The 27,275-nt window shown below is 42.3% G+C and overlaps 1 protein-coding gene across 1 annotated transcript in view; it reads right to left on the reverse strand.

Moving 5' to 3' along the window:
• CFAP73 (cilia and flagella associated protein 73) overlaps positions 1–27,275 on the reverse strand; it is a 139,703-nt gene that overhangs the window by 13,174 nt on the left and 99,254 nt on the right. Inside the window, exon 5 of the mRNA XM_069214556.1 lies at positions 19,141–19,362. Coding sequence (XP_069070657.1) covers positions 19,141–19,362 — 222 coding nt within the window. The remainder of the gene's footprint in view (positions 1–19,140; positions 19,363–27,275) is intronic.

The following is a 27,275-nucleotide window of genomic DNA, read 5'->3' on the forward strand; positions in this document are numbered from 1 at the left end:
GATAACAAAAAAGAAAAAAGACATACAAAGTGAGTATATGTAAATTGTTATAAAACAGAAACTCTCCCTAAAAACGAACAAAATAAAACCTAAATACTTCAACCTCCACAAACCACCAAATAAACTTTTAAAATTAAACTGATGGGCTGTTGGTTCTGGTTTCGATCACACCTTCTCCTCTTTAGTTATTTTGGTTACCCGCTCCACATTACAACACCCCAAATGGAAAAGCTGCAAAAAAGTGTGAAACACCTAAGAAGGACATACATGTAGGTATAAATATGAAACCTAGTAGCATAATTTTAAATGTGAATAACAAATGTATAAATAATTTTACATTTTAATTCTTTATACAACTGCACCATTTCAGAGAATATAACAGAAAGAGCAAGATATATAACATCACAAAAAGGAAAGGAATTACTAAATCACATGTGCTACACCTACAACCAAGAAAGTACATTGACAGAAACTGTGAATAAGAAATATTACTCTAACACATACTATGGAAGGGCCACAACAAAAGATGATATTGTGATTAATGTAAGGGATGACAACCACCCCCCAAATGTGATACAAATAGAAGCAAGGGTGATACGGCAGGATATAAGAGAGGCAAGCACTAGCTCCCAGAAGTCCACAACAAACATCCTAAAAGATATACTCCTTGGAGTCCCTAAACACATCACAAGCCAACTACCTCCTATACCCACTGTAAAGTGTTTAATTGCACAAACTAAAAAAGCAACTAGTGATACACCTCCTGGCCCTAAAAGATACCAAGAAATTGAAATACTTGAACACTTAAAAATCACTCATAATGAGGAACCCTTCTAGTTATGTGACAACCTAATAAATGATAGACGAATCCTAACATTTTCTACTGAAGATCACCTACTAAAGCTAAGCCACTGTCAAACATGAATGATAAATGGAACCTTCAAAAGGAGCCCAAACCATTCACTCGGATATATACCATAGATGGTGAATATCACAACTCAAATATCCTTTTTATGTATACTCAACTACCAAATAAACAAAGTGTCACTTACTACAAACTCTTACCACTGCAATCTTGGCAGTCCGACTGCCAGATTATGATGGTGGCAGTCGGACCGCCAGAAGATCGTCGCCATTGCCAGGATCATGGATCCCGACGGTTTGGCAGTGGTACAAGTCGTGATCAAGCACAGCGGACAGTGCAGAGGACCCCTGTCAACAAACCCAGAATAAGCACTGTCTGCCATGGCAGACAGAGTGAGCATTCTGAGTGTGCTGGCAGCACCAACAGTGCAGTGGGATTGGCCTCGACTCTCCCTGAGAGCCAAAGCCAATACCCCTGCACTGTTTCTGCTGGTCAGCCCGGTGGGAAGTCATAATATGGCAGTAGGAAGGCCGCAGGCCTGGCAGCCACCTCCCCACCACCATACTGAGGGTCTGGCGGTCAGACCTCCAAAGTTGTAATGAGGCCTTATGTCTTCCAATCCACACTATGCAGAACCCAACCTATACTTTATAAATGTACTGAAGCCCTACAACAAACGCAAAGCTACCAGCAACACGATTGGAGCAATCCGTAGCCCAAATTGCACCTAAACTTAACAAACAAACTAAAATAATGTATGACATGATACAATTTAAAGTAAAACTCTTTGTAAACAACAAAGGAATTGATTACTTAGAAATAACAGCCAGAAGTATATTATAAAATAAATAATAACCTACAAATCTTTCCAAAAATGAATAACATACATAATCTTAACCAACCTTACAAATCATATTTATGAAAATAATAATGTTTTATTAGAACTATCAAAACATTAAATAAAACTCAAATTTTAAATAAGACTGATATAATAAAATTATATATATATATATATATATATATATATATATATATATATATATATATATATATATATATATTATTTATGTAAAAAATCTAATTGTCACCAACCAAAAACCTCAAAAAGCCAACTCAATTCACTTTGAATAATAATTACAACTCATACAAAACACAGCCCAAATAACAATCGCCCAAATAACAATCACATAAAACATAAGTGATAAAATATATAATTTCCCACCCAAAACAAAAAAAAATAAAAAAAATATGACTTCCTGTCCTACACCTGCAGATCATCCTTTGTATCCACATAGTCAAAGTATGATCCACCTAAAACTGGAAAAATATTTTCCAAAAATCCCCCAAAAGTGCATAAATAAAACCAATCCAATAGCGATCCATTGAACCAATGCACGTTATCCAGGAAACATAAAAAACCTGAAAAAAGTGTTTAAAAAAAGAAACGCTCCTGGAAATCCCAAAAACAGAAATCAAAGTTAAAAATATTGGTTTATTAGAAACCCAATCAAAAAAACACTATGGGCCTGATTATGACTTTGGCGGTTGGACAGCCAGACCACCATGTTGGCGGTCCTGAACAGAATGCCATGCCGGCAGTCCCGCAGACCACTGTATTACGAGTTACACAGGCAGCACTGCCTGCAAAAAACGCAGACCGCCAGCGGTCCAGCAGCCTGGATATAGGCGACCGGACCTCCAGCGCTGTCAGCGCTACAGCCAACCACTGAGCATATTACCATCACACAGTCACAGTTGCGGTCCCCTCATCAGCCAGTGGTGGTCACCCACAGCGGTCCGCGGTCATCAACGTAACGGACAACTGCACATTGGATCAATTAAAAAACAACACAGCTGACACACAGCGGCCAAGGGGACACATCTGCAAAAGACACTATAAAACACCACAGACCACAATCCTTTGCATTTCCACTGCAAGACATAGAAGCCAAAGCACCTTTTTTGTAGAGTACATAGATTAGGCACCCCTTTTTTCCAGGATCTCATAGAACACCCTGCACACACTTTTGTCCATTCACCCCCATTTGACCTCCTCTGTTAAGTAAGTCCATGTCACCCTTTTTTTTTCCAACCATGTCATGTTCTAAAATACCAATTTTTCTGAAGATGAGTTAAGAGTCATGGTGGATGAAATCATAAGAGAAGAGCCACAATGGGTTGGAGCAAAAGTCCAGCACACTTCTCTTAGTAGGAAAATTGCATTGTGGGTCAGGATTGTCGATAGAGTGAATGCTGTAGGCATCACCCTGTGCACCAAGGAAGACATCAGGAAGAGGTGGAACGACCTAATGGGCAATGTCCGTTCCCTGGTCTTCAGGTAGCAGCTGCAGGCCAAGAAGACTGACGGTGGTCTTCCCAGTGCCTCATTAATACTCTTTTCCTGGAAGGAGAAGGTCTTGGCCATCCTGCATCCCCAGGGCTTGACAGGAATACCTGGGGGAGTGGATTCTGGCAAGTTACAACAAAACAATTTCACAAAAATGCAACATCATGCATGCTCACAGCTCCTCTTTACCCACTGTCTTGATCATGTACCTCACCAACATTCAATATCCAGAGTATCTAAGTTTAAACACTGTCACTGTTTATCATTGGACCCAACATCACACTCACCAAGGCCCATCATATGACATATGTCCAGCTGGGGCCTAGAATTCTCACAATAACAAAAACACATTCCAGGAATCCTGGTATGTCCCAAAATGTAAACGTATGCTCAAACCTAAATGCAGCCTGCATACAGATACTAATACACAACAGTTGTCAAGTGTTAGGGAGTAGAAAGACTGACGTGACAGCAACTCCCTGCAGGCCCTGTTTCTGGACTCCAACCATCAGCCTAGTGGTCACATGCCACAATACATCTGTAAGTAAACTCACAAATGTAGTTTATTCACCTGGGGGGAGAACATTTGTCAAGTGTGTGAGTAGAGAGAGTGACCTCACTGCAACTCCCAGCAGGCCCTGTTTCTGTAACCCCAACCTCCAACCCAGTCGTCACTTGTCCAAGAACCCCTGTTTGTCAACTAAAAAATGAGGTTTACTCACCTGGGAGTGATCAAGTACAGATCATGCTCAGTTCAGAAATGTGTCGGTCTACCTAAATTCAGCTTGACTTGCCATGCTAAGAGGATGCTAGTGAGGACAGGAATTACACCTTACCAAGTGTGTACAACAGTATTCATAAGGCCGCAAGAAGAATCACCAGATTAGCAACAGCAGCACACACACATTGACACAGCACTGTGCACATGATGACTCCAGTCACATATACAACAAAATCCTGGGTCTGCCTGCATCCCACTCAACTGGGCCTCTGAATGGTCAAAGCCAATATCATGACTCTCCACTGTGTTGGCTGCACTGGTGATAAGATGTCATTCTCAGGCCACCCTCAAAAGTGCAACTGTTCTGCACATCTCAGCAGTTGCTTGAGTCAAATTGGGCTGGCATGCTTCACACGTCATGTCAAATCATCCAATAACATGGTTACTGGCCACAACTGGATTAACTACAACTTAACTCTGTCCAAGATCTCTGCTTACTGTAACATGAAACCGCTGGAGGTAGATGTCACAATACAACCAGTAACAATGTACATTTTACATCAACAGGTGGATGTGCCGCGATGCACAGAGAGGCCATGGAACAGACTGCCACTAACCCCATGGATGAAGCCCTAAGTGACGTTGACAGTCTTCGACATCTGGATGTGGAGGACAGTTCTGGTCAAATGGCAACAGTGAATCTCACTGTGCCCACAACTTCACCTCCCAGCCCTGTTGCCTTAACATCCCAAGCAACCATTCGCCCCCCCCCCCATACCTGTGTCCCTAGCACAATGTCCACAATCTTTTGCCCCCCAGTCCTGTATCCCGAGGTGCAGCACAACACATCGGACAATGAGGGCCTAAGAACTAGTCAGAGAGGGCACCCAGTTGCAAGGCACAGGCCCGTGGGGGGAGGATGTGGGGGGAGGATGTGTGGGATGGATGCTGTGGGCCAGCAGGGTGAGGCCACTGGGGCAGCAATGCTGTTGGCAAGGACACCATCAGCCACGTCTTTGGGGTCTATCAGGATTCCCAAGGTATGAAGGACCAGGTGTTGACCGAACTCCAGGAAATCAAGCATCTATAGAGGGAAATGCATAGGGACATACGGGAACAGATGGAGGCCCACAATACCAACATGGCCTTTCTAACAGGGGTGTTGAGGGACATACAGACACCTCTAAGCAGGGTTTTTCAAAATCAGTCTACCCCTTCCTTTGGCTCATCAACAGCAGGCCCATCAACATTGGTGCCACCCAATGGAAGGGAGGCCTTGCAAGAGGAAAAACAAGCCACAGACACCCCTGCCTCTATTGCAACAGATCACCCCCCATGCAAGCAGGGATGTCCAGCAAGGAAATCAGGAGGTGCGAATGGCAAGACATCCACCACTGCCAGTAATAACACTCTTCCTTAAGGACCTCCTTTGTGTGTTACACATTCACTCTGGACTGATCCTGAACCACCTACCATTTCCATTAGGAGGAGTACTCTGGACTTTTGACTCCCAGTGGTGTGGCACATACTCCAATGATTTTATTCACCATGACTGACCACTTCACATTTGAAGTTTTTGCTTAGTTATGTCACGTATATTTTCTGTAAGTCATAGCTGCACAATAAAATCACCCTTCACTGACTCATTGTCTGCTGATTTTCATTTCAAGTTTAGCCATGTAGATATGTCAGACCATGTGAACCATGTAATGATGATCCAAGATACTTGTTCAAGATGGGATATGTTGCATGCCCAGCTCAGGATTACAATCGTCCCACACAAACACATACATACAAGTGTCTGCTCAAGCTAAACAAAATGTATTACAGTATTCAGCACATAGGCTTTCAGTATGTCTGAACTACTGGAAATCATGAATAATTGGCTCATACTGAGTAAATGAACATATTGACAGGTACAGACCCCCAGACCACGGAAGGAATGGATTTGTCAGACATTGTCCTGTAGAATAGGCAAACATTGATGTTGTTGACATCATCGGCTTGAGCCTTATTACATACCACACCAAAGTAACTCAATATCACATTTTCCAAGATACAGACAGATGGCAGTACAAAAGTCCCTGATCACAGGGCCATCATGATCCAATGCCCATGCATCTGGTGTTATGACACAAACATATGTCAGTGTTGTGGCACAGGCACTGTGGCCTACAATGATGAAACACATTTACAGCTACATACAGGTCATACAAAAAGAGTGTTTAGTCAATGTGAAGGATAAATGACTTGGCCGAAAGCTAAGACTACATATTTTCTGACCACATGATGGCACACATTATGCATCAGGCCCACCACAGCACATAGAGAAGGTCCAATGGGAATTTGTGACCTTCCACCCCAACACTGTGCAAGCTGTCTTGGCACAGGTCTCAAAAACCCAAAGTCTGTGACCTACATTACCTGGAACAATCCTTGTCCACTTTGTATGTCGGAACAGCATCACAAACTTGCCAATCTCACAACTTTGAAATGCCCACATGAAGATGTCATGGTGCAAGTACCTCTACAACGAACAAATCAAGGAGTATTTGCTTGAAACCATACATATGACATAAGTCACATAGCAAGCATCTGGAAAACAAAGTACATTGCAAGGAAACGGACACAAAGAAAGCAACATCATCAAGGTGGGGATGTGTCACACCCTATTTTGGCAAGCAGCCTTTGACTGATTATTGCAGAGTATCAGCTCCCTAGCTGTATCCAAACTACTCAACTCCATATATTCTCACACTTACAGTTCATTGCACAGTCACAGCCATGACATCACATGACATACTTGCACTCACGAGAAGTGAGATCTTCTCACAAGTCAGCCACTTCCTCTTCACCACTATCATCCTCACTTGGCATTTCAGATTTCCCACCCAGGGGCAATGCATGCTCCCCCTCCTCTGAGATGTACGTGACATTCCTCTGCAGGGCGAGGTTATGGAGCATGCAGCATGCCACAGTGATCTGACACACTTTCCCGCATGAGTAGAAGAGGCACCACTAGTCTTTCCGGACAGCGGAATATGGCCTTCAGGAGCCCAAAAGCCCGCTCCACTGGCCGTCATGTTCTTTCATGGGCCTCATTGAAGTGGACATCCCCTGGCATAGTTGTATTCCTCAGTGGCATCAACAACCAAGGAAGGTTTGGATATGCTGAGTCTCTTGTTAAGGAATGGGTCACGAGTGCAACAATGAGTCAGTGACTTCATGATTTTAGCACCTGACATTAATCACACACAATAAGGACAGATTTGACTTACCAACCAGCCAGGCCCTCTCTTGGTACAGTTGTGACATCAGCTGGGATATGGTGCAATTCCGCATTATGAAGGAATCATGGGCTGAACCAGGATAACAGGCACACACATTTGAGATGTAGAGATCCGCCAAACAGACTACTTGCATGTTGATTGAATGGAAGTTTTTCCTGTTGTGCCAGACCTGTTCAGTGGCCTGCGATTGCACCAAGCCAACATGCGTGCCCTCAATTTCCCCCACACACATGTGGAAGGCGGGCAAAACCATAAAAGTTAGCCTTCGCATTGGCCAAATCATCATGTCTGGGGAACCTGATATAGCTGTTAATGTGTTCCAACATTGCTGAGAGGAAATCCTTCAACACCAGACTGAACACAGGTTGGGACATACCAGCAGATAGGGCCACTGTACGATGGAGGGACCCTGTGGCCAGGAAGTGCCATACTGACATGACTTGTACAATGGGTGATATGCAGGTTGGATTGCTGTTACCTGGCATCAGATATGGGTCCAACAGACGGCATGAGTCCACTATTACTTGCCTATTAAGGTAATCTAACCAGATTACATGGCCTTCCTCCATGGTCTGAAGTTCTAGCAGTGGGTGGTAGACAGGAGGTTGCATCATCCTCCCTCTCCCAGGGTACCTATGTGCGACAAGACATGACTTATAACATTAGTCAGTGTGTCCATAGCAAGATACATGATGCATGCCAACAATATCATGTGACAATGCATTTCTGACTGGATAGACATGACTCACAGTTCACATCCCAGCTGGCAAGTACACAAGAGTCACATGTGACCCCCATGGTTGTCAACACGTGTCCACAACACGGATTCGGGTGAAACCCAACTATCTGCTACACAACTGTCCCTCGGAATGTGATTGTATTTTCTGACTGCCAAAAATACCGTCAGCGGTGGTGGACCATGCACTACTGTCATATGTCATCTCTACCCTGAAACACGTTACACTGGTGGTTGTGTAGAAGGACCTACATAATGAGACAGAATAAGGATGTTTGTGATGATCCAACACATATATTTTAGGTGTAACTTAGTTTACGAAGCCACATACGGTATTTCAGACTGCCAAGTTGTCGGATGCCTGACCTACTCCACTGGACATTAGGAACCGCACGCGACCGCCAGCCGAAGTTGTCTGCGTGGTAGGTGGTTTCAACTGCTGGGGGACACAGCCATAGGCCAAATTTGTCTGTGACAGTCGCGGCCCAATGGCTGTGTCTGTCGGCGGGGATGACCGCGTATGTGGCGGACATAACCACCATGTTGTGCAAAATCAGTCACTTGACTCCCGACACTGCTGCCAGCAACACCTCCACTACTTGAGATACTGTATGCCACCTCTGGGAGCAACTATGCCACGTCCAGCAGGTGAAAGGGCCCTTGCCTCCCCTCCAGAGGAGCTGGAGAGGCTTGTGAATCAGATCCTTCCCCTGTATGGACACCTTTATGGCTCACCAGAGGAGCAGTTAAGTACCTCATGTGCATAATTGACTGTTCAAAACCATCCTTTACCTCCTCACAGGCTACAATCCGCCCCTGTGTGTCAGTTAGACTTCTTGTGTGCCTATTGGTGCAGCCTGTGTGGCATCAATGTGATGTACATAATGCAGATATTGGTGACCAGTACTATATGTTGTGTTCATTCACATTGGGTTGTGTGATGTTATTTGGGAGCCTAGATCCTCCTTGTGTTGGATGCACATATTTAGGTAAGGAGACTTTACTGCCATCCAGTGACATTTCTTTGGTTATGATGGTTGTAAATGTTAGACAACATGTATGTGCATGACAGCGTGACCAGTGTATGCATCTTGTCTAAGTCAATTGAGGATCTTGTAAGCAATGTGTATAATGCCACAGATCTTTCAACCCACATTTGGCATTGCCAAACTGTTGTCTGGAAGGCATATCATGATTCACTCTGCCCTTCAGGTGGCCACATTGGCGATGACCACATGATGTACGGTCATGCATGGAAGTGATGGAAATATGAGTGGCATGTAGGTTCTCTATACTCAGCCTGCAAAGATCAGGGCCTGTCAAATGTATCTCCCAGTATGGGACATAGTCCAGGCTGTGGGAGAGTCACTGTGGCTATGCAACTGTGGCACAGTGCCCACTCCCTGTACACTAGCAGATCCTGTCTTGTGGCCAATACGAGGCTCTAGTTGCAACTCTTGCCCTGAATGCCTCAGTCCATTGACTAGATTAGGAACGGGTACAGAGGTAAATTCCAGAACTAGTCCATATGTGCATTTTGCATTATTCTCAATGTGTGTCTTTGACTCATGACAGGGCTCTTACTCCCACAGCTCTTTTATCACATTCACAGAAGTCATATGTGTCCGGTACAGGCTTATTGTACAAATGACCCTGGGGGTCCACAGCCGGCAGAACACCCCCTGCCGCAAGAGGTAGGAGGACCTGAGACACTGGACTTGGAAGGTCACGGAGGTCCAGCTGGGGCTGTCCTCCCAACATGGACAGGGCACACATTGGACTATCACCCCTCTATTTTGCATTTTAGTGGTAGAAAACAACTTTGCACTTGTATAGTGCACTACTCACCCGTCAGGGTCTCAAGGCGTTGTACCCATACCACTGTGGAACCCCTCCCGGCTTTTACCTGTGAGGCACCCACTCCTGGACAGCTCCAGGGTGAAGCCAGGCATCCAAGCACTGTGAGGGCCGTTGTGGAGATTAAACAAGCTATTGCCCAGAGTTACAGAGTGGGACCCATTAAATAGATTAGGCACTGAGGCGAGAATTATCTGGTCCAAGGGAATTGAGCCCAAGACCCACCGAGGTGGGAATTGAACCCTGGTCCCCAGCCAGATCTCTGCATCTCTGCCGCTCTAACCGTTGTGCCACACTTCTCCAGGGGTGGCGTATCCGGACCTTGATGGGCGTATGACGGAAACACAGCAGCCACAAGGGGTGAGTATAGGGCATATTCTTGCCTGTCACATTGCAAGGTTGATGTGTCCTGAGATCTCTCCCTGACGATAAGGGATGAGCCATGTGTGACACAGTCGATGAAGAACTGTTTGTGTAGATAGGTAATGTGGTGCATACTAATGTGCCTTGCCTATTGGACCAGGGACCTAGAACACAACTGTGTACAATCCACAAACAGTTTGCTTTCCAAGGCCAACACATGGCTGTGTACATTGATCAATCAAGTAATGTTTGTTGTTATAGTGGAAGTAAATTATACGCTACAGAACACTACCCCTTAATGTTACAGGTCAAAGAAAAAGAAGTGATGAATCACTGTCCTCAACAATGTGTCTGGTCAAATGAAGAAATTGGCACACCTGCCACCCAGAGGCCACTTGTCTTCAGTGTGTGACAAGTGCTGGTGCCTCACTGCTGTCTGTAATGTGAAAATGGCCATCATACATGTGACAGAGCATACATTGTTCTTTGGGTCAGAAACAGATCAATACTTTCCCTTGGTAAGTGGGGAATGTCCATTGACATGATTTATCTGCCATCACTGTTACCAACATTCCTTGTGCCAACATGTTAGCATGTGTCCCTTTCTCTTTTGACAAAATGTGTAAATTGCGGTTTCATGCATGGTCTACTTATGTTTATGGGATTATTTCTGTATTCCTTCACATATATGTGCATGACTACTTGTGTTTGGAATAGGACATTTGCAATGAGGCTATATTTCATGTGGTGCTACAGACAGGAGAGTGTCACCATGCTCACACATGCGCTCACCCGTCAGCATGTTATTTGGCAGGTACAACTGCAATTACAATGAGGGACATGACAGATGGGACTAGAGATATTACACACAATGATGTGGCATCATGTGGAAAAGTGCACCTCATATGTAATGAGGAAGGTTTGTTAGCTGACTGCATACATCATGGAGTGACTTTCAGTTATTTTGGAATCATTTGTGGTTGGGTACAACCATTCATCCACAGACATCTGGGTTTGCAGGACCAAAATGGAGGCAGCGATGTAGCTTCTCACTGGGCAACATATTGAGGGTCTGCTACAAGTACTTGTAAATCTCTGGGCATCTCCAACATACAAATGACAAATGGTGTCTACTGATACAATCAGAGTATGTCATTTTACCGGGCGTCGGACATTAGTGGTGATTTTCCTGGAGCTTCCTGATTCATTGTGTTGTGGATTTTGTGGTAGTGAATGTGTCAATGTTTGAGAATGATTCTGACTGTGGACATGACATGTACTTGGTACCCGGAGCGTGACCCCCATCTTATGTGGATGACCGCGCAATGATGTGTTGTTGAGCTTCATGGCACAGGTAGGCATGTGTACTTATCATTGGTTGCGTTCACGGGGCGTGGCAGGTAGCAGCAGGACGTGTGTGATTGGCTCCATGGCGGCAGAAGACTGTAACGCTGCCTGCGGGTGGGTTGCTCCCTTTATACTCTCCGTTTTCACCTGCTGAAACGTGGTGGTTGGGCCACCATGGTCACGTTGGCGGTGTCCAACACCATAATGTGTCTGGCAGAAACACTGGCTCCTTTGGCCTGTTTGTTCTGCCTCATCACTGAAGCAGTCTGCACTGCCTGGCAGTGGCAGCGGGAACCACGGCAGTCTTTACTCCCTGGGACTGCCAATATCGTATTACAGTACTCGGACCACCAAGCCGGTGAGGGTCAGACAACCAAGCTGATGACAGTGAGACTGCTGCCAATGGCGGTGCATGGACTGCCAAAATCGTAATCAGGCCCTAAATCCAAATGCCGTAGGACATGTTCGTAAAGTAAACCGAACACAGACCGGCAAAAAAAGTACAATCAAGAACTACATATACATTACACTTAATTGTCAAAAAGCAAGTAACATAAAGCAATACAACATAATTTATTCATACATTATGAAAACATTGTACGAAACCTAAACCAGCACTGTAGTGAAAAACACTACAATCACTACAACTAAACTTACTAAAACCCACACATACGACTATAACTAACCTCTAAACCTCCCTCCTATGCCCCCTGCCTTAAAAACTCTATATCTGACGAACAGCAGCATCTTTCTGACACGTGTATCCTGGAAAATAGACTAAAAATGAGACAAGCAGATCACAAAATATAAGATAGCAGTAAAAAAACAGGCTGCTAAATGAAACTAACAAAAAGACTATCTCCTCATAGGAATAAATGGTAATAAAAGTTTACAATGTTTAAAAAATATATTCAAAGTTCTAAAAATGTATTATATATGTAAGGTATGTTAAAATGTTCTTAAAATATAATAAAATTGTAAAGTATAAATTAAAAAAAATAGAGAAAAACTATTATGTAATATATACAGAAAAAACTATGTAAAATTATGTTAATGAATGTATAAAAAAAAGTTAAACTACAGAAAAATACCTGAAAAATGTACAGCATACAATACTATTTAAATATGATTTACATTGTTTATTTAGTAACAAAAACATATTAGAATTGTTTTAATTATCAATATATTAAAACAATTATAACTAGAACTATATACATAAAAAATGTAAGCACTTACTTTAAATTATCTTTACAAAATAAAGAAAAATTAAAAAAGTATTACATATCTTTATTCTATGAAAACATGTGAATAACAATGTTATTTGTTACAACTATACAGCCAGGTGCTATCTTAATTATCATGCTAAACATTAACAATAATAACTAAACAACATAACCTACTCCTACTACATACAACTAAATTTTAACAAAGGAATTTGACATTAAAATGGTTAAATTAAATATTCCCACTCCAAAGTAAACTATTTTGGGGAAGGTACTGGACACTAAATGGGTGACATTTACTTTTCACACTCCAATTTAAACATTTTAGGGAAGGTAATGGACACTAGAGGTGCAACATTTACTATTCTCAATCTAATCTAAATCATTTTGGGGAAGGTGTTGGACACTATAAAGGAGGCATTTACTATTCCAACTTCAATCTAAACCATTTTGGTGAAGGAGATGGACACTAAATGGGAGACATTTCCTTTTGCCACTCCAATCTAAACCATTGTGGAAAAGGTGTTGGACATTAGAAGGACAACATTTACTATTCCCACACCAATCTAAATCATTTTTGGGAATATGTTGGCCACTGTGGGGTGACACTTACTTTTCCCATTCCAATCTAAACAGTTTTGGGGAAGGTGTTGGACACTAAAAGGTTTATACACACAAGCAATGCTCTATACTCACACATCATTTTTTTGTGTACAAATAAAATAAAAAGTACTAAGAAAACATAATAACTGAAATTAAGAACCTATATTTTAAAAATTAAACATTAACATACAAAGTAATATGTCAATCACTATATAAACATAATATATTATTATTTATTTACAACATAACATAAAAAATAAAAACATAATCCAAATTTAAACATTTTTGAGTATATACAAAATAAAACATATTTCTAACAATATAATACATATAAATTATATTACATTTTAAATAATAAATATTTGAATACACACACCCAACAACAGAACCTATTATATTACTGAAATAATACAAATGTCATTATTAAATGTTTTATATTAAAATGTAAATAACTAAACCTATTACATATAAAAACACAAATACATTTTACATAATAAATCATACCTATTTCTATTCTCATAATTTAACTATACTGAATTTCAAATATTTCATAAAATTTAAATAATTTAAAACAATTTATTAACAATTACATAATTTTCAACATTTAAAAAGACAAAAGCATGTTGTAAAATGTCCAATAAAAAGTTAATAGGACATTTAATAAATTCAAAATATGTAATAAAACTAAATTTTTCAAAATGTTTAAATGTAAATGTAATACATTTTTACCTGTTCCACATTTCCTGTAATTAAAATAACTTTTATTATATGCAATAAAATATATTTTTTAATTTAATATAATTTATCAGAACATTAAAATAATTATGAAATGTATTAATTTGCATATCACTGAAGAATAACACTGCATTTAAATTTAAATTTTTACTTTCAACTATCAACTGACCCTAAGGGCCTAAAAACGCAACATCCCACTACTAAAAAAAAAAAAGATATATACATTAGCTGGCACATTAATATGCCAAAAATAAACATTTCAAAAGTTTATAAATTAATAAATTTGTGGGTTTTACTAAACCCACAAATGAAAAAATAAACACACAAAATGAAACACACTACAATAAATACATATAAAATCACACTTACAAACAATATTATATACAACAATATTTTCTAACAACAATATTAAAAACAGCAATTAAACCAGTATTCTTACTTTCGATATTCGTGCTCATGTTAATTTTGCCTTCTTGATATTCTTGACGCAATATATTTGTATCACAATATATTTTATTCAATATTTTGTCCAAACATCTGATTAATATGAGCTAAAGTAAGTCTTCAAGCTGTAGCTATCTATGTATGTGGACACCCTGAATCATATGTTAAAAAGAAAGTGTTCTTTATATTTCTGGTGTGTTAAGCAAAACCTTCAATGTTTGGCTGAGTGACCCAGTGCCTGAGGGTTGGTTACCTGTATAGTTATTGTTTTAGAAAAATTAGCACATTAATCAGTCTTACAAGAACCTCTTGGTAAAAAAAAAAGTCAGGCTTTGCTACATTTTACACTAGCATTTTAATGAAAACTATTTGGTTTAACAGTCACTGAAAAGGTAATTCAAACGAGTATTTGTACAGTGAAGTTCCCCCTTTGTTTCCAATAATTTGTTAAGTATTTTCACTATCAAATATTGTTTTGTACATACTTTGAAACCTACCCCTCAACTCAATCCCTGCTGTAACCTTTGACTCTCACGCAAACCCTAACCCTAGCCTAACTTAATCCTTGTTCTAAACCTAATCTTGACCATAAACCTTCTCATACTTTCTTTTTATTCAACATTAACCTGTACAATGAAACTAACCTAAATTTGGTACAAGTGCTAACCTTGACACCTAACTTATACTAACACTAATCTTTACCCTGCCTCTTTGACATTGTTTCTAATTCTAACCTTACTCTAAAACTGGACCTACTGCGCTCAGGATCCTGACATTCTCCTCAATCCTAATGTTAACCTCATATTTCACTGTTTTCACTCAAATTTCAGTTTCATTTATGTCTCTGATTTGTATATCTCTGAATTTATCAATTATATTGTTTATCGATTAAGTACTTTTATTGAACTGAAGGTATCACTTGAAATGTTCTTGGATAATATGAAGGGATCACATCCATGGTTAACTCAGATTTGGCTGGGTCAGAGTGATTCAGAAGAGAGATGATGGGGTTGCATCCACAAATTTGGATGCCTGCTGAACGCACCTCTGATTCCAGATAATCATGTTAAGGAGCCGTCCTAAAGTAATAAGTGGTGAGATGCTTTCCAATGTCCCTGTGAAAAATACTACTTAAATTAAGCTTCTAGAAGATTCTTAGTGCCACAGTTTTGTGACTATGGAAATTAAGGGTTCAGTGGTCCAGTTATGTTTTTCTCTAGGAGATAGAGAAATATAGAGAAACTGGCATCATTTCCCACATTTCAAAGGAGCCCGAAGAGGCAATTTAAAGCAAATGGAAGAGAAAGAGGCCATGGTCCTGGCTAGATAAGCACCCTCGCCCATGCCTCATCTTACAAGGAGTGTCCCTCATTTGTCAAATTAGGAGATATTGCTCCAACAAGAGTACATTTCCTGTGAGTTCTAGCTTGTGAGCAGAGACTTTGCTTCCTGAAGTGCACTGTCAACGTACAATGGGTTTTCCACCTAAATGACTCTTAACATAACTTTGAAAAGTGCAACCCTCTTAACTACTACTAGAGGCCCTCCCACATTATGCAGTATAATGCAAACTTTCAAATGTGCATGCTGAGGTAGGAATACTTAGGCCGAGTGGAGACTGCCACAGTTATTTGAAGATACCCACAAATATGTCTCTGCAAGCAGCATTGACATGATATTTAACTATTATAAATGAAGGAGTTGGTTTGTCGCTACCAGATGTAGATGGCATGTGCCTATGTGACATCTGGAATCATGATATTAGTGGCTGGGTTTAAAAATAGTAACTTGTGGTAGTACCCAGGAATTATTCAGATGCCACCACCTCATTTAAGGTATTTATTCCAGACTACATGAAAAAGGGAGCAAATAGATTACAATATGCTAAATATTAAAGCCAAGCATGCATGACTAAAGACAAAGAAAATGGTGCTGTGTGCAGTTCCAGGTAGCATCCACACATGTATGTCTGTGCAGGACAGTTCCCGCAGGTTCCAAATTACTGGATGGGAATTCACCAAGAGTAAAAGTGGGCTTTTCTGGATTAGAGGCAATTGGAGCAGTAATCAGGCCTATCCTGAAAAATGAGATCTTAACATCTTTAATAAACACAGACTATGAAAGCTCAGTACGTAAGGAAAGTTTAAGAGAATTTCAAGATTTAAAACTCCCCATAAAATAAACTCCTAGTGTTGAACATTTAAAATGCAAAATACCCCAGACACTGTTGAGTTCATCGTTTTAACTGGTTAGAGAAATGTACATTTGTTTCAGAGATTTGTATATAAATACATTTATTTGAAATCAGCACCTTGAAGTTTATGGATACATACCCCAAGTGCATGTTCTTTAAATAATCTAGCTTTGAGTTAACAGTATATTCAACTTATATTTGGCTTAAAGCAGAGCAAAAAATGTGGATGATTTTCCTTAAAGTAAATATGTAGTAGAAAATATTATTATAGACATAGTGATATAACAGACAGATAGGCTCTAAAATACTTATATTTTTTTTTTTTTTTACTTTATAGATTGTTTAACTTGTATCTGATGACCTCATTATGAGTGTGGCAGTCCGAGGACCGCCACACTCATGTTGACAGTCAGACCACTACACTATGGGTGGTTCCTGCTGCCCAATTAGAACCCTGGCAGGCGGACCTGCCAGGGGACAGCCATCCCCGCCGGGAACAAGGTTCCCAACAGCATAAAGGCAGTCAGAGTTATACTCAGCCAGGGTAGTGCTGAACTCAGTGCTGCCTGGCTGATTACAACTCCCCTCACCATCAGCTTTTCCATGGTGGTTTGGCTAATATGGAAAGACTGGCGGTGAGGGTATGCTGGGCACCCCCCACCCAGCACCACTGCTTGTCAGCACCCTCTATGCTACGAGATAGCAAGCGGTCCCTTTAAGGGAGCCGAGTGCTCTCTTGTAGCACTGTTCCTCCCAGTTTGACCATCGGGAACGCTCTACTGCAGTGTTCTGGCCGGTCAGACTGGTGGGAACATTGTAATAGTGCAAAGGGAGACGGACGTTTAGCAGTCCTCTGGTGGGACTGCTAAACTCGTCGTGAGGCAGTAAATCTTATGGCAAAACAATCCACTTAGGTGGGCTATTATTCAGGGAAAGTTTTGTTGGTGAATATGAGCACCTAGAATGAGTTCTGGTCCACCCGGCTTTAGGTATTAGTCATGTTTCTGCACACATTATGCTATTAGTTTGGTGTCCAAATTAATTCAGTTCACATTGATCAGGCCAAATCTCTATTTCAGAGATAGATGATAACGTAAATATTTCCCTATTAGCAGCTTTTTGCAGTTTATGAGAGCACGAGGGCCCAAAACAAAGAAATCTAAGTTTCACAATCATATGTTCTTATGATTTAACTAGGTGGGGACCAATATGGTTCCTAAAATAGAGGCTGTATGAAATACACTCTTGATAGGGGCACTTTAAAACTCCAGATTAAAGAACGTTCAGCATATCGAGTCTACAGTCTTCATCCGTACGAAATACTGTGCTTATAAAATATTGTGTGCCTACATTAGAGCAAGGAGGGTGTGCTGTATATGAGCCGTTTCTCAGCCCAGAGCTCTGCTTGGAGAAATTGTAAGTCTTATTGTGATGCTATACTCCAGAGATAAACTACAAGGAATACTGGTAAAGCGGCTTTTAAGTATGCACAGTTACATCTCTCTGTTTGTTATCCCGAACGCGTTAGGTCCTTAAAGTCAGGAATGCTGGGGCACATTGCGAGTTTGGCGGTCCCAACACGAGACTGCCAAACTTGCGGGGAGGATGCCACTGCCACTGCGGTGGCGGCCCCACCCTATTACAAGATTTCCGCCAGTCTGGCCTGGCTGACAAGTGGAAACCTTGAAATAGAGCGTTCCCGCCGGTCTCACCGACAGGAACAGTGCTATGAGGTAGCACTCAGCTCCCTTAAAGGAGCCGAGTTCTATCTTGCAGCACAGAGGGGGCCGGCCAGCACCCTCTGAATGCACACTGTCTGCTTGCAGACAGTGCACATTCTGAAGGCGCTGGGCAGGGGGGCCCCTGTGGCCTTCTGCACTTGTTCTCCGCCAGCCTTTTCATGGTGGGGAAACAACCATGGAAAGGCTGGTGGAGAACAAGGTTGTAATCAGCTAGGCGGCGCTGGGGTAAGCGCCGCCCTGGTTGATTTCAACCAGGACCACTGTCACCCTGTCGGTATCATTGATCCTGGTGGAGACGGAGGCCTGTTGGAGGGTCTGCCTGCCAAACTCGTTATGTGGTGATCAGACTGCCACAGCCACATCAGTCCGACTGCCACTGCAAAGCTGGCAGTCTTGTGGCCATAAGCCTCGTAATGAGGCCCGCTGATTCAAAAACTGGCAAAATGTTGAGTTGAGAAAGCCAAGAGATACCTCTATATACGTGTATTATTACTGGTAGGTATTTGTATTGAAGGAGCTATGTTTGGTAGGTATTTTTAGTGTAAACAGTTAACTCTGACTGGGGCCCAGAGTGCCTGGACTATTCCTTCAGAAATGCCTTCTCCCTTACACAGAATACCATTCAAAAAATAAAACCACATTGACTCAACTGACTAATATTGCCTTGACATACCAGTTGAATAAGCTTGCCACGTGCGGTCTCCAGCCCAGTCTGCAGCGCTGCCAGTTCATTGTTATCCTGCAAGATCTCGCTGTGTTTCTCCTCCACATACTTAAACAGCATGGCGCGCTCATTCTCCATGGCTTCCTGGTTTACTATCTCGCGCCGCAGCAGGTTGGCTTGAGTGGCAACTAGGGTGTTAAACCGGTCAATCATTTCCCGCACCTCCTGGAACTGAAAGAGTTACAATATTATAGACTTCTGTGCCTGCTCATGCTGTCGGCAATGAATAGGTATTTCTCTAACACGTAGAAATACCTCAAAATACCTCAAACAGCCAACAAGTGAAGATAAAGGAGTGTACAGCAAAGAAGACAAAGGTTTTGGTGGTGGTGGGAGTGGACAGAAGGACCAAATGCATGTGAGCAACCAGGGAGACAGAAGGTACTGAGGAGGCCTGGCCTAGAACAGGCAGAATTTGGAAAACAAAGAGCCCTAGATGAAATGGGGTGACTGGAATTGGGAGACATAGACCTTAGCGTGGAAGAGGGATCAGGACAGCAGCTGCATGGATGTAAATGGTAGGTTATATTACGAAGGAGGGTGGTGGGAGGTATGCCAAACACTCAGAGTGTGACAGAAAGCACACTGGCAGGGGCTGTCTGGTAGCAGAGGGTGCCAAGGACAAGCGGGGTGGAGATGCCTAAGCAAAGGGCAAATGAGAAGGGGAGCTTATGCAAGGTGCATGAGGGACGTTATATGTCAAAATATCGAATTTTCTAAATCCACCAACAAAACTATTGAACAAGAATATTGACTTCCACTAGATCATCAAAGTATGCATACATAGGTATATACTGATTTACTATTCTTAACTCTACATCTGCCTAGCATGGTCATATATGTCTTACTTTGACACGATAATGGTAGTCGATAATTCAGTACTGTTGTTGGTCGATACAGAAAACTGGATAACATGGTAGAACTTCAAGGGCATATTGTTTAGGTAAGGATGAGAAAGTAGGAGCAGAAAGCAGCAGCAACGAAGAATTGCATTTGAACACTCATACAGCATTGCTTGAAGGGATATCAGTTGTAGGGCTGTATAACCTCCTCCTAGGGCAACCCTTCAGTCTGGAGAAGTTTCACTGGGAAGCTGCTTACTTGCAAAATGCCTAAAAGGAGCATATACTCAGGGGCAGATTTAAGAGCCCCTAACGCCACCTTAGCACCTCCATAGCATCCTTTTTTTTTTTTACACTAAGGCAGTGCCAAACTGGCATTTTCCCTGCACCATATTTACAAAGTGGCGCAATGCATGCGTTACCGCGTTAGAGAGGCCTAAAAAATTGCACCATTTTTTTTTGGTACTTTTAACGCCTGTTCAGAGCGTTAAATGGGGCCCTATGTACTCTGCAGGAGTACTGCCAACATTTTGGAGCTACTCCTGCAGAGTACATCAATAGCATAAAAAACATGACGCTATTGCCCCCTACCCTGCTACGTGCAGCGCCACTTTCCTTAAATCTGCCCCTTAGTTTGTTTTGCCTTTTTCTCAGGGTGATCACAACTAGCATTCATTCCATACAGAATGTAGAATGAGTGTGTATGCGTCAATATAACTAACCTGTTTTTCATTTATATTCATGACAGTTTCCATGGATCCTGTATTTGAAGATGAAAATATTGAGTATTCTTTGCTTAATGCAATATCTGTATCTATTTATACGCCTGTGAGAGGTCAAGTCCCATCTACTACCAAAAAAGCTCAAGGAGCTCTAAAGAGAAGGGCTATAAAAAAACACCAGTGCTTACTTTGTAACTACATAAATAAGTGCAGGGTTCATAGTTTCCCTCCAGATCCTGCTGCCAGAGCTTCGGAATGCTGGGGGTTGCTGAATCCCAAGGTTGGTTAGTTTCTACTTCATGCCTCTATCTTCCACCATTCTGCACATCCTGTCTCTTTAGCTCACTCTTGAATGCTCTAATTCATTCCTGCTTTCTTTCTGTGCCACCGTTTTCCTCTCTATCTCCTCCTCCTTCTTTCACCCGTTTCTGCTTTTCGCTCTTGTTGTGGGTCAAATTCTAATAAAAATAAGCTTGGGTCACATAAGAGTGTGGGCGCCCACCAGCTGCACAAATTACGCACAGGAAGCAAAAACGAGTAAGGGCATGACACAATTCAGAGAGAGTAGCACTAAGCAACTAGTACATTTGCGACAATGTCAAACATGCTCTTGTTACTAAGAAAGATAAAGGAGGAGCTGTAGAGGGGGAGAAGTAAACTAACTTAGCTTTAGAGACTAGAGCCATAACTGAGAAAATGCGAGAGAGCTTAAATCATAGAGAGGCAGGGAAACCACACAGTCAACATCCCAGAGAAAATATTGTAAACAAATTTGGTTATTAAGGAGAATACTTAGCTTGTGACATATTTTTCTGAGCAGACACTAGTTGTTGCACGTATCTGCCAGGAGACCTAGACAAGCGATCGGCCATTTTGGAAAACTTTGAAACTAACAAGAACCACATATTCATGTGTCCCTCGCCTGTCTGCGCTATTTGAGACCTGCAGAGTTCAGGCCTCTGGAAGAACGGGGGTGACTTACAATTGACAGAAATACCACCAGCCGGCATGAACAACAGACATTTAGGTGTTGTGTAAATTCCACTGCACTATCAATAGCAAAATACACTCATCAAGAGCTACCGCACATCATCCTACAATGCCCATAGATCTGCTCTGGAACTGCCAAACAATAAACATTGACTAGCCATGCTTGTCACACATCGCATCATGTCTGTTCTTGGCCTGAAGACCTGTTGTAAGCCTATAATACAATAGCCAGAAAGTAGTGTGCTTACCTGCCATATCTAGTGCAAAGTCTCAGTCCCACAATGGCAAGTACCTTCCACTGAACCGGCAAGCAGCTTTGCCAAGTATTAGGACAATGAAAAGATGTATGCTCCGGTCCACTGCCAGGGGAACCAATAGGAGTCAGGCAGAGACACAACGTAAATAAAGGGTCGAGATGAAAGAGAAAGGGCGAGAGAACGAGGCAGAGATGAAAGAGTGAATGAGGCAAACGGGAGAGAAGGACAAGGGTCAGAGATAGATATGGGGTACAGTTTAGAGTCGGGGCCAAGAGACAATGAGGGGATAACAGGAAGTGAAGTAAGGATGGGAGAAATGGTAATACTGGCATAAAAGAGGAGAGAGCAAGGCTGAGGTAGATAAGTAAGCATTAAACGAGGATGGGCAGTGCTGAGAAAGATAGCATGAAACATTATGCATCAGTCAGAGGAGGAGTCGGTAACAGAGGCAGTGACGTATATTCAGTGAGGAAAGTGGGCACATTTGGTAGAGATAAGAGTGATAGAATAAGAAACTGAACCAAACTTAAGTTGGCTGTTCATGAGACTAATACATTTATATATGGATGTGTTCTTTAGAAAACATGCTGCAACCTGGGCTTCCCGTCCTGGTAATTCAACTAGAATCAGAATATTCCTGGGGAGAAATTGCCTCCAGACGTGAACCTCATAATTCCTAAATCTGACTTTGTTCAGTTGCTCTTGAGGAGTGCACTAATTCAAGAATATACAGGGGCATCTCCTATGATTACATGGCCTTTCAAGATTGCTTTTAATTCACTATACATCATTCATTGAGTGCTCCTGATGTAACACCTTATTTTTTCAACAATGCAATCCTATACTAAAACTCGGTGTGAACTCTCTATTTAGCAGACCAGAAACAGGTAACTTTACCTCAATTCAACAAGCATTAGAAGTGGCCTCTTTTACATACTGTCTAATCACCTGCTATATATATGAAACAACTTAATGTTCTCTTTCTTTTTACACAATTTTCTGGTAAATGCTGGTATGCTTCGGCAAGAGTTGTGTCCTGTGGGGGTATACATGTGCTTTATAAGTCACACCTAACCTAATCCCTCCAAAGACTGCAAAAGGGAACACTTTGAAGAAACCAGGATCGATTGATGCGGTGAAGCAGGGCACCTCTACAGGGCTTGTTGAGGTGGTGTTTAAGGGGATAAATATTGTTATATTGATCATATGACAGAGGTGACTTTAACTGTTTACACTTACATCGGTGGCACAAGAAAAAATTCTGGTCCTCCCATTCAGCAAAAAATATTATCCTTATGTACCACCAATCCGATTTTAAATCTGCCATAACGGTGCAGTAACCAATAAATAAGTTTCATTCATCACGACTAGGTCTTAGACAAAAGGACACAAAGCCTTGCTCTCCTAGTTCAGCCTGATTTATCAAGACAAACCCACAGCTGTTGAATAATCTCAAATAAGGTGCAGTGCATAAAATGATGCATGAATTAATGCAGGTGGAAAAATCAAAAGAATTAGAACTGGAGATATTTAGGAGCATATTTATATGCCCCTTGCACCGCCTTAGCGCCGCCATAGCATCCTTTTTTTTTATGCTAAGGCGGCGCTAAGGTGTACTCTTCCCCCCACGCAAGATTTACAAAGTGGTGCAATTCATGCACTGCGCCACTTTTGCACCACATTATCCCTGCTTCAGGCATAATGTATGCAAGGGGGGTGTTCCCACGCAGGGAGGCCAAAACAAAAGGGCAAAGTGAAATTGACTAGATTTCACTGCGCTATATTTTCAGTCATTTTTAAGGCCTGCTCAAGGCAGGCATTAAAATGATGCACCCATTACAATCAATGGGTCTCCCTGTGCTTTGCTGCACTAGCGTCAACATTTTTGATGCTAGTGCAGCAAAGCACAACAGCAGCATTACAAATTCTGATGCTGTTGTGGTAACGACCGCCATGGTGCGCTGTATTGTAAACCATGGTGTCGTTAGTTGGGGCAAGGGTGACGCAAGAAAATAATTTCTGTGAATCTTAAGGCTCGGGTTGAGATTTCCAACTTCTGGTCTGGTCTGTAGTTTTTCATGGATTCAAAAGCCCCTTAAAGTCCCACAAACGGAGCCGCTTCTGACATGGCGTTTTGGGGGGCAGGGAACCGGTTCCTCTGTTAGAACTAAACCTAAGATCCTATTATATACACAAATTGGACAAATGGTGGGTGCGTTGTTCTATTCTGAAGCTGATCCTATTTAATTTCTGACTATGTGAAAAAAAACGTTCAAAATGGTAACTGTGGCATAAATCCTGTTATCCTCATGAATAGGGATTCAGCTCTGTTTTGGCTCTTTTGGCACAAGTCGGCCCTCACACATAGCTCTCACGTGGTGCCTTTTTACAGTATTATTCATTAGTTTTTGTCTGGAAACCTGCATGTCGCACATCAAAGTAGAAAACAACTATAAAGAAAAATTCACTAAGCCCAGAGGCAAACACCCTGCAACCGGCATGCTGGGAAATTCACAAAGCCCTTGCATTTGCCATCTTTGCACAGCAGTGTTCAAGATGGTTAACTCTGAGGCAAATTCCGCTACTATAGCTTTGAATAGGGGAACAGCTGTGGGTTGCAAGCTAACAAGCTGGCCATTTAACATCTGTATCTGAGAGTAACATACAATGTTCCTTCCGTTTGTGTCAGGATTTGTTTTTGGACCGTTTTTATTGAAGATACAATATCGTAATAAATTACTGAAATCTAAGCAGAATTGTTATTTATAATAATGACATACGTCAATCCCATCATACATTAATCAGGATGTGCAGAAGTGAACTGTTCATACCTTCATCAACAAAAACAACAACATAATAGATAGACCATCATGTGGTGAGCTTTCGCCCACCATGTTCAGATATAACTTCTCCTCATTCTAGTCTGGGTCACAAGCATGTTCTAATATCACATTATTACCTCAACTTGCGGTGGTAAATAGGGCGGGGGGGGGGCACTCACTTGAGATGTTCTAGAGTGTGTTGTGTTCTGGTCCAACAATAAATGGTCCTTAGTGATCACCCAGAGGGTCGGCAGGTGCCGGTGGGTGAAGGTTTAAAGCCGATAACAGTGTTTCCCAGTCAGTGGCTATAGGGTATTTTCTAAGGCTCCTAATCTTTTCACGTCTCAAGGATATAGTTTCCAGTCTGCCCCACTTAAGTGTTGCTGCCTGCCAGTTGGCTATGCTGGGTAACACCTGAGATTTAAAATTCATAGATATAAGTCTGCGGGCCACTAGTAGCGCCAGGTAGATGAACTTGTTGCTGGCCTTGGCAACCGATGATCTATGAAAGAGGCCAAGCAGCGACGCCTCCATCAGGGGCAAGTCCAAACGCCCTGTCACCCATTCTATTTCGCTGTGTATCTGGGCCCAATAATCTTTTACTATCGGACAGTCCCAGAACATATGATTCATGTCAGCCCCTGGCTGTGAACACCATGGGCGTGTTGACGGGGAACCAAACGTGATATAGGGAAGCACACCGTGGGCATGTTGACGGGGAACCAAACATGTGATATAGGGAAGCGGGCGTGAGGTACGGTCTGTGCAGAATGTTATGTTGAATGTGCATTACGTGACGCCTGTCTGGGGTATGCAAGGACTTTCTCCCACTCGTTAGCGGTGAGCTCTTTGCCTAGGTCTCTTTCCCATCCTCTCCAGGCTGCATTAGCCACATTATAAACTTGCGCACTTCACCCATCATATATAGCACCTGTATTAGTGGATGGGGTCTGGTTCTATATCAGTGATGCCCCATAGTTGGGGTGCCTCTGCTAGCAGACGCACATGTGCTAGAAAGTGACCCTCAGCTAATCCATATTCATTCTGCATCTGTTCATACGTCATGAGCATGCCCTCCCGGAACAGTGCACCTAGGTTGTCCACACCAGCCTCGGAACATTTATTCAGCCCCATCTCACCTAGTATCCAATGAAAGGTAGGTATCGATCACAGCAGTATGTCTGGCGAGTAAAATGGCATTTTTGGTGTAAGTTGCAGGCTTCTGAGAAAACTCTCATATGCAACCTGCAGCAAGTTATTTGTCGTTGGAGGGTGTGTGTTTGTGGCAAGAAAACACGTTGAAGCTCTCCTTGTGCCTGCACCAGGGTAAGAGGGCCTCATTCTTTAGTGCATCGTCCCGCCAACCAATATGTGGGCCACTGTAGCTGCGCTGCCAAATAGTAATATTCGAAGTTGGGGGCACCTAGACCACCCTGTGTGACAGCGAGTTGTAATTTAGGGAGCGCTATCCGGCATCTACCCCTATTGCATATAAAGGAGCCTAAGGTGGAATGTAAGGCATGGAAGGTAGATCAGGGTATGCTCAGTAGTAGATTTTGGAAGAAATATAACAGGCGGGGAACATAACAGTTTTTGCCAGGGTCACTCTACCTTGGACCGAAAGAGGAAAAGTGCTCCAGAAGGCCATCTAGGGCTTTAGAGAAGATACTGCTTTCATGAAATTACCATCTAATAAATCCTTCTTGTCAAGATAGATGTTGATACCCAAGTATCGGAACTTATGTGTTTCCCATTTCAGTGGGTGTCCTTCTATAAAAAAAAGTCAAGTGGAGGCAATGGGGGAGTAGGGGGAATAAGCAAGACTTTGCCCAGTGCACACGTAGGCCAGACGACTTGTGGAACTCTTGCATAAGTGTTTGTACTGAGGCGAATCCCTGGCAGATGTCCCGTAGATAAATCAGGACATCGTCCGCACACAATGAAAGTGTGTGAATTTCACCTGATACCAGGATGCCTTACTCTCCTTCCAACAACTGGCATAGGTTTTGGGCCATTGGTTCTATGGCTGGGGGAGAGGGGGGGGACAGTGGGAAGCCCCGTCATGTTCCTTTCTTTATTTGAAATGAGGGAGAGATATAGCGTCCAATCTGAACCCTCACCAATGGTTCTACATATAGCAATCTTACCAAAGCCTGTAGCCTCCCTGTGATCCCAAATGCAGTCACTGTGGAGAAGAGCTATCCCAGTGCACGGTGTCGATCATTTTTATTGAGATCAATTACCAAACATGCAGAGAACAGCCAGTGGGGTGGGGCCTGCTATAGCACTCTGTACAGTTTGCGGATGTTCAGAGTAGTCGCTCTCCCAGGGATAAACCTGTTTTGGTCCACATGTACCAGTCTTCCCATGAGCCCCTGTAGTCAGCCCACTAAAATCTTACTCAGTATCTTGTATTCAGAGGATAACATGGATAGCAGGCAGTAGGAAGCC

Source organism: Pleurodeles waltl, chromosome 11 (assembly GCF_031143425.1).
Source record: "Pleurodeles waltl isolate 20211129_DDA chromosome 11, aPleWal1.hap1.20221129, whole genome shotgun sequence".
NCBI classification, from domain to species: domain Eukaryota; kingdom Metazoa; phylum Chordata; class Amphibia; order Caudata; family Salamandridae; genus Pleurodeles; species Pleurodeles waltl.